Source organism: Azolla caroliniana, unplaced genomic scaffold (genome assembly GCF_043228905.1).
Source record: "Azolla caroliniana isolate FFs.n. ecotype wild unplaced genomic scaffold, voAzoCaro1.0.p SCAF_1355, whole genome shotgun sequence".
Lineage (NCBI taxonomy): Eukaryota > Viridiplantae > Streptophyta > Polypodiopsida > Salviniales > Salviniaceae > Azolla > Azolla caroliniana.
In genome coordinates, this window is record NW_028231790.1 from 1 (window position 1) to 9,516 (window position 9,516).

The window sequence follows — 9,516 nt, forward strand, 5'->3', positions numbered from 1 at the left end:
CTGAGCATCATCATCATCATCATCATTCACCAAATAAACCATGAGCCTTCCTTGGGTCATTCCCCAAGTCTCATATAGCGTTTAAACAAAAAACAACGAAAAATGCGATTCTCGATTTCATGATCCAGAAACAGGAAATCTTGTGTGTAGTTGCCATCCATTGACTCAACCCCCAGAACTGGAAGATTAATGGAATTACATTTTGATGTATGCTATTGAAATGAAATACCTTTCCCTGAGATAATTCGAATTGGCGAAGTAAATGGCTGTGTCAATCCGGATCACCAAGATACCAGACTGTGTGACAGAATCCGGGTATTGCACCACATTCCGGTAAATGCTTGTGCCTGGAACTTTCCCCAACACAGCTGTGTGGGGCCTGGTCACCTGCAACAACACCCTGGCTACGGAGAGGACGACCTACAATTTTCATTCCAAACAAATTTACAAAGGAGGGGAGGGTCACAGCGGCCCCAGGACACAAAATTATATGTACTACTACTCTGGGAAGAAAGAATGATGGATGGATTGATTGGTGTGATCTAAATCTTCTTTTGTACGCACCGCAATGAGGAGCCCTATTTCCACAGAAATGAAGACAACACCCAAGAAAGCGCCGGCCATGGCGATGAAGTCCCCAAAATCCACCTTCCAGATCTTGTACATGGCACTGAAGTCAATGAGGCCGATGACGGCGTTGATGATGATGGATGCGAGGATGCAGTTGGGCAGGTCATGGAAAAGTCCCGTTAACGCAACCAACACAATCATCACCATCAGCGACATCACGATGTTCGCCACCGGGGTCTTCACTCCCGCGTTATAGTTCACAGCCGATCGTGAAAAGGAGCCTGCAGGAGGATGCAATGCAATCATTCACAATCATCACACCATCATATAAGTTTACTAGTTACTCCAAATTATGTCTATTTAGTGCTAAAGCTTCTGTCAACATTAAAGATGTATGGGTTCAATAAGAAACTGTCTTAAGAAAATAATGTGAGTACCAGTAGCAACATAGCAGGAAGTGCATGCTCCAGCGACGTTCATCACTCCGAATGCCACCATCTCTTTGTTGCCATCGATATGGTAATCTCGTATACCTGCAAATGTCCTTCCGATCGCGACCCCCTCCTACACAAACATTATTAACTCCACACAAATTAGGTCGATCCGAATCCTTTAATACTCATGCGTTGTTCGTAAGACAAAGTCGAAATTAACAGCTGCTGACATTGCAATGAATTGTGCTGGAGGATTAGAATGGGACATATGCTTACCGTGAGTGCTACGAGAGATGTCTGAACAGAAACGATAAGAGCATGCTTGAGGATGTCACCGTGAAACACAAATTGTCCAACCGACGATGGATTTATTTTCCCATTAATTTTTCCAACCTGCAGGATAAGGATACGTGCGAGGAGAGTAGTACACCATCACCATTTTAAGTAGGAATAGAGTTAGGGGGAATGTTTTTAAGAAACTGGAGGAAGCTAGCAATATACACGAATAATATGGGATGCTAGTGCTTACAATGGCGACTCCCTTCTCGTCGACTTTACTGAATTTGACAATGAGGATGGAAAGGATGACGGAGGTGAGAGGGGCGATGGCCGACACCCAGAAGAGCTTTGGCCTCTTCTTGGCCTGCGTCACATCATCACAGAACAGGAACAATCAGTCAGATGGTTGTGTTTGATCCAAGCTGTGCTTAAAATTGATTATAAAAAAAGCGTACAATATATTTGGTCAGTAGGAGGAAGGCCAAGAAGGCGAGGCCGATGATGATCGTCCGCCAGCTCCACTACAAGGGGCAACATTAACAAATTATAAATCATGGCAAAATCAGTTGGGAGGCGTGTAAGATTCAATCGTGAATGGAGTCATCCAATTCCTGCATTTCCTTTTTATTATGTACAGGTTAGATTCTATGGGGGATGGTAGGTGTTATACCTCCTTGGTATGCAAGAATACGGAACGCAGGACGGACACGATGTCGGTCTTCTTCGTGAAGGAAGCAGTAGATATACCGAGGAGGCCTTTGAGCTGCTGGAGGGCGATGGTGATGGCCGCGCCCGCCATGAACCCCACGATGGCCGCGTGCGAGAGATAATCGATGATGAAGCCAAGCCTACCATGTCAGCAATTTAGAATTAGAAGTCACCCCCCATATAGAAATGATGGATGTGCAATATGTAAATATTAGGGATTGATTATATACCTGGTGAGGCCTAGGGCAGCCTGGATAATCCCAGTGAAGAGTGTGGCGGTGAAGATGAGGGCGAGGTATTGCTCCCTGTAGGTGGCGCAGTCGGCATTCACGAACTTGGTGGCGGTGGTGTCACATTTGGCGGTGGCCGCGGCCGGGATGGGGAACTCGTCCTTGGCCAGGGTGCCCAGCAGGATGGACACCACTGCCACGGGGCCGATGGCGATCTCTCTCGACACCCCGAGGGCCGCGTAGATGAGGGGTGGCACGAAGCTGGTGACTGCATTAATTTACAAGCCGAAATGTCGAGTGTTTGAAGATCAGATCATATCAATTTCTTGATAATATACATATACTAGGGGGGCAAAAAGAAAAGAGAGAGACATACAGAGGCCATAGATGGGGGGCACGCCAGCGAGCTTGGCGTAGCCGATGTCCTGTGGGATGCAGAGGCTGCCGATGGTGAGGCCGGCGATGACGTCGTCTTTGAGGTTGAGGAGGGTGTATCCTCGGCCCCAATGGAAGACAGGGAAGATGTAGGCAAGGGCGGCAAAGAAGCGCTCGTTGGGAGTCTGCTTGCGGAGGGTTCGGAGGGGGTTGTCGGGGAAGAACGTCTCCTTCAATGTGCTCTTGATTTCCTTCACAAATGTGCCCTTCTGCGGTACCACGATCTGGCGACGCTCCACCTGACGATATTCTTCATCATTCTCGCTGGTATCCTTGCTGTGTCTCCTTGCCATTCTTCAGATATGACTCCCACACTACCCGATAATTACAACAACTAGGATTAGGTGATTAATTTGTGACACACAAGAGGATTTGAATTAAGATTAATTTTTTATTAAAGCATAATTTAATGTAGGTAGGGCATATGAAATCATGATGCATCTGATCCAATCATGGATCAAATTATGATTTTTACACACAAATTTGGCTCATTGATCACACAAATGGTTGACGTCATATGACATTACTACACATTTCATACTTACGGTCGAATTATGATATAATTCGTGCTGTGATTGCTGTCAAATGAATGGCAACAGCAGATGAGCCAGTGATAGAATCTTAAGAGATGATGTTGCATGCATTTCATACAACACACACACATATTTATAAGATTAATTTGTGACACACAGAGGATTTGAATTCAGATTAATTTGGATTAAAGCATAATTTAATGTAGGTAGGTAGGGTATATGGAATCATGATGCAGACCAATTATGATTTTTACGCACAATGGATTATTGATCACAAATGGTTAGAGATGTTGTCATATTAGGACATTACGCATTTCATACTTACGTCGAATTATGATATAATTCGCGCTGTGATTGCTGTCAAATGAATGGCAACAGCAGATGAGCCAGTGATAGAATCTTAAGAGATGATTATGCATTCATTTCATACAACACACACATATTTATAAGAGAGGGTTTGACATTGTTAATTACTCGAGTGATCAGGTGGCACAGAGGAATGAGAGGAGAGACATTGCATCCGGCCACTTTAATTTCAGGATCAAAAGTCAACAACCTTAATGCTGATACAGGAGTAGCTCCTGTGTAAGTTTCCTCCTATAAAACCAGTTATTACATGGCATGGGCCAGTGATTAGCCTTGACCATCAAATTTTAGTCTTGCTCCAACGGGGCATGATCTCCATTGCAATCACAATCAGTAATATTCCATAGGATTTTTTCAGTTTATTGTAATTGTAATCTGTACATTTACGGTTCATAATTGATAACAAACATGGGAAGCCATTAAAAATTCTCATACTAAAATTTTAATGTCATGTCCCAAGTGGGTATTCAAATGATCTCCTTTGCTGCAATCACAATAACTGGTTCATCAGGGTTATAATTCACATATCCTAGCTGGTTCTACCATTTGTTCTCTGCACGTTTTCGATTCAGAAGGTTTTTTTTTCCCCATAATGCTTTTCTAAGAAATATGTAAAACTTATAATAAATTGACTATATACAAATAATGGCGGGCCTCCTCCCATTCACACATCATCATCATCATCATCATCATCATCATTCAGCTTGGTGATTGCATGGTACATAGATTCAACGAATCTGTTAATGGGTTTTGAAAAATCCATACACACACCCAATTAATTCAATGAATTCGAACCCTTCCAAGAATCCACATAACCATTTCGGGCACTTTTATCTATCGTGATTGTTGTGAGTATCACAAATTAATTAATGGCTATACAACAATAGAATGTCCAAAATTACAATGCAAATTATGATGCTCTCCTGCTCTATTGTGTTTTCTCGTTAGTTTTTTGGGCAACCCTCCCCTCTACAATCTGTCTATCAATTTGTCCTTAACTAGTTACTCATTTCTGGAGAATTTAAATATGTTCCTTTGATCCCATCTCAGAGCTGACCATAGTAATGTAGATTATACCAGAGAATGATATGACGTATTGTGAAGATAACCCAAATGAGCTTAATCTCCCATTGCCAAATGAATATATGCTAATCATTCATGATGATGATCCCAACACATATAATGTAAGTTATTGGCTAAACAATTCTGAGGTTGATGATAATGGATCCAATTGTCATGATGAGCCTAGACAACATATAATTAGACTAAGATGATGGAATGTGTGGGTTTCAGGTTTTCGGACATGTTTCTTTGCTAAATAGTCTCTCCAAAAAATAATACATCCTCCTGTCTTTCATCAATTTTGTTAGAACAATGTTTCTATAAATCTAGCTTTGCTCAAGTTAGTATAACGTTTATGTTATGAACCGTACACTGTAATTTCCTCCGTATAAGATTATAAATTTTTGTACTTCATTGTTTTTAGCAAGCTTCTTCCCCAAGATAATATTCTCCCAAAATTAAGAGAAAGGGCAAAAAAGATGATTTTCATAACTTGGCCATGACTACAAGCTGATTCATGTGCAACAAAAATAATTGTATCCTTTTCCAAGGTGTGTAGGCAGATCATGTATAGATTCTGCTCAGATTAGAACTCATGAATTTGTGTTATTGGCCACTATATGTGATGATTTGTGGAGATTTGTTGATCCAAGGACTTACATTGAAGATTGTAAAGCCTCGAGATGAAAAGGTGTTGTACCCACTAGATTGTTGTTGATTAGTGGAGTTTTGGTACCGTTGTGAACGGTCCCATGGTTTTTCCCCATATTGGGGGTTTTCACGTAAATCTCGTGTCTCCTTTATCATTTGTTTTTTAGTGATTGGGTGTGGAATTTCTTGCGGACTTGCCATCGAGATTAGTTTGTTCTGATTACTTGCTTGTATTTTATAACACAGGTGGGAATATAATTTGTTAGCTTCCGCATGGAATTGTGGTATTGTTGTGTGCTTCCCCAACAAAGTGGTATCAGAGCAAGGTTGCTTGTTATGTGATTCTTGTGTTATGTGAAAATGGATAATAAAGTTGGCATGCTTGGTATGGTTAGTTTAAATGCTACCAATTACACCACTTGGAAACCCCGATTGGAGGATATCCTTTATGTGAAGGATTTGTATGAGCCTATTTAAAGAGAGACTATTCTAGCGGGTGTTGTTGATACAGAATGGGAAATCTTGAACGGAAATGTCTTTGGTACAATTAGACAATTTGTGAACTTGAGTATGCTTCAACATACTGCTAATGAACACAATGCCTTCAAATTTGGAAGAACCTAAGTGATATGTATGAGCGAAAAAATGTCATGAGTAAAGCCTTCCTTGATGAGGAAACTTGTGTAGTTGGAGTACAAAGATGGTGGGAGCACGGAAGTCCATTTGAATGATTTTGAAGGATTGATTGACAAAATATTTGCAACGAGGATGTCTCTTGATGATGAGTTGCAGGCTTTGTTGCTACTTAACTCTCTATCGGAAAGTTAGGATACTCTTGTTGTGTCACTTAGTAATTCTGCACCTGAAGGAAAATTGTCCATGGATATGGACAAAGCGACCTTCTTGAATGAGGAGGCAAGAAGAAAATATTTGAGTGGTTCCAACCATTCAAAGGCCAATGTCATTCTGGATTCCAATAGAGGAAGAGCTACAAACAAAGATTCCGCACAAAACAAAGATAAGTCCATGGGGAGATTGAAATCAAAGTCCAAGGGCAAGATTATATGCCATTACAACAAGAATCCGAGTCATAGTGAGAAATCATGTAGGAAAAAGAAAAGAGATAAATCCCAAGAAAGGAAAGAAAAGAATGAGACTTCAACTTGTGGGCAACACCGGTCATGTCGCGGTATTCCGCGAGTACGTGTAGGATCCGAGGCGGGACCACGGGGGTCTTGGACTAGGGAGTAGAGGAGAAGGAATAAGACCAAAAATGGAAGCTTAGCTCAAGAGGGGAAGAGAAAAATTAGGACATAAACATAGAATGGATGGAATAAGAAGATAGATGGAGGAAGAAACACAACAAGTTATATTAAGACTCCGCGAACAATTACAACCTTGGCCGCATAGGCCGCACCAAAACGACTACAAGAAACCCTAACCGGATAAGTACACAAAGAAGCATAGAAACCCTAAAAGAAACCCAAGAAGAAAACCCTAGAAGAAACCCTAAAACCCCAAAAAGAACCCTCAACCTAAGTGGTATACCTCTCTCACTCAAAATAGGCAACCCCTTCACAAGTGACCCCTCACTCCCTTTTATAGTAGTAAGGGGTGAGCACATTAAGTAAACAAAGAAGCATAGAAACCCTAAAAGAAACCCAAGAAGAAAACCCAAGAAGAAACCCTAAAACCCCAAAAAGAACCCTCGACCTAAGTGGTATACCTCTCTCACTCAAAACAGGCAACCCCTTCACAAGTGACCCCTCGCTCCCTTTTATAGTAGTAAGGGATGAGCACATTACAAGAGGGAGATATTCCCCATTAAAGGAAAGGGGATTTGACAAATCCCCTTTCCTTTAATGGGGAATATCTCCCTTGATCTTAAATCGGTGGGCCTTAACTCTCTCTCTCCTATCACACTCACTCTCAATGCCCACTACTCATTCTACTCTACAAAGTGCACATCACTTTTATGTCTCTATGAACTTCGTGGTGCACCTTTATCACCTTAGATTATTACCCTTCCCCTTTACATTTTGTTATCTTATTCTCACCATACAAATTTACGAGTGCATGTGCAATGTTGCACATCCCCATTTATTTGTCCCTCCCGGTTTTCTCACCGTAGCCAGAAATCTTCACGACAACGGTCAGACGAAAAAGATATTGTTGTGTGCTTTCCCAACACCTAGAAAGGTATTTGGTTATTCCTCCTCAACCTGTGAGTACAAGCCATGTTTAGTATACCATAACTATAACCATTATTGGATTGGTACGCCATTAGTATTAGTAGGGATCAATTAGTATTAGTCCTAGGGCTTGTTTACTTGCATTTGGTAGTATTGACACTTTGTAGTCATATTTTTAAGGCTATGCCAATAAATATAAAACTTGATGTAGGACTAGACTATATGAACCCATTTTCAATTCAACCTCAAGATGTTTTATGCATTCTCACCCTTTAAAATATCTAACCTGTCAAAATATTTATTTAGTACCCCTAACTGATAACGTTGAAAATTTGTGTACCCTTGTCTAAGTCATTAATGGATCTAAACCCAAAGATAAACAAGCTCTAAAACTCCATCAGATTCTAGCACATACTATTCATGGCCACCCCACATATAGGTTTTGTTCTTAGTCCAAGGAAAAATGAGATAAAGCTTTCCTTTGTGATTGGTTGAGATACTATCATAGTATATATGATTTTTATTTCAACACTAACCCTTGACGAACTAGATCCTTAACACACCATTAACACACCATTTTGATTTGCAAAATTGATTAGGAAGAGCCTTGACTGGAAAAATACCACGAGCTTGGTACATGAAGTGAACCAAAGGACACTACTCACTATTATAGTTGTGGATATTTTCTGGATTTAACAAAAAAAAAATCTTTTCTTTTCCGTCATTTTCATTTTTTCGAGAGATGTTTGCTTAGTGATGACGAAGATGACAATGATGATTATTAATGAAACCATGCTTCAAAGAAGAGAGAGATGGAGCCGAATATTTTAATACGGTTTGTGCCCAAATGTTTGAAGGACCTAACTATGTCACTCATTTCGGAAACCATAAAAAAGACGCCCCAATAATAAGAGAAAACCCATAGGAATTGGTCTTCAAGAGAATCATGATCAAAGTTTAAGGCTTTTAGGGTTTGTAATCTAGAATTCCTTGGGTTTTGGTTTGACAAGAACTTTCTTTAATAAATGTAAAGATCAAATCAATTTAAACACATGGGACACATAGCTTCATTGCAAATCATTTTTGACATGACATGGATCTACCAAAACTAAAAACATATGATTGGCATGATTTTGTAGAGATAATTCTCATTCACCAAGTTGATCAATAGAATAAGATTATGATGATTGTTTTTGAGCAGTTTGATGATTCCTTTTGGCTCAGTTAAAGCTTGAGATTCCTTAATCAATTTGAGCTTGGTTTTGTCTGGCTTGAATCTTTTTGGTTCACTTCTCAGCATACTACCAAACACTTGTAAACTTCAACTAAAATCTTAAGACTTAGTCTAACCTTATTACTCACTTAAATATAGATGCGATAGCACTTACACAATGAACAAGAAAAGCACGGAGAGAAAGCAACAAGACAACCAATTGAGGGATAAGAAACGCTTCTCAAGAGCTATAACCACAAGCCCAAAATCTTAACATAAATATTTTAAGGTTTAGATTATTACGAAATTACATTACATAATAGAGCTATATCTAATGAGAGATAAGAAGAAAAGCTTAATACTACCTCCAACTTTTATAATGCAATTAGCATTTATCAATTCTTTTCACTTTCTACAAGTCTCTTTTCATTAATTCCTTATATTAGAAGCTACAACTGTATGGATGTATTCCCAGGTAACATTAGTTCCATCATTCCCAGGTAACATCCAGGGTACAAAAATATGGATCTATTAGTGTATATATGCTTGTATGGATGTGTTTGCTTATGTACATGTGATATTGGATAGCTCATCGATGTAGTTCCCATCTCACTTTGCAATTAGAAACCTCAATAATATATATACCAAGGTCTTCATGTTTCTCAGACTTTCTATTTTTTATTTCAATTGCACTGTAGGTAGTACATCCTGTTTTCTGTTCATCTCAAATGCCTTTTTTAGAGATTTTATTTATGTTGAAAGTTATTTACCAAAACTAGAGGCACTGTTCACTGCAGACGATATAGAAGGCTTTCCCAACACCCAAAATTTTTAAAAGCTGAT

General features: G+C 39.7%; 1 protein-coding gene across 1 annotated transcript; it reads right to left on the reverse strand.

Annotated features, from left to right (window-relative positions):
• Positions 1-229: 229 nt before the first annotated feature.
• On the reverse strand, positions 230-3,588 carry LOC147847205 (high affinity sulfate transporter 1-like; the record flags this gene model as incomplete). The annotated part of the gene is made up of 10 exons (XM_087339447.1): positions 3,511-3,588; positions 2,598-2,970; positions 2,222-2,489; positions 1,954-2,131; positions 1,739-1,804; positions 1,534-1,647; positions 1,281-1,397; positions 1,008-1,134; positions 565-851; positions 230-420 (listed from the first exon to the last, which is right to left on the reverse strand). Coding segments are annotated over exons 2-10 (1,700 nt in total), but the record flags the coding sequence as incomplete, so codon positions are not given.
• Positions 3,589-9,516: the final 5,928 nt, after the last annotated feature.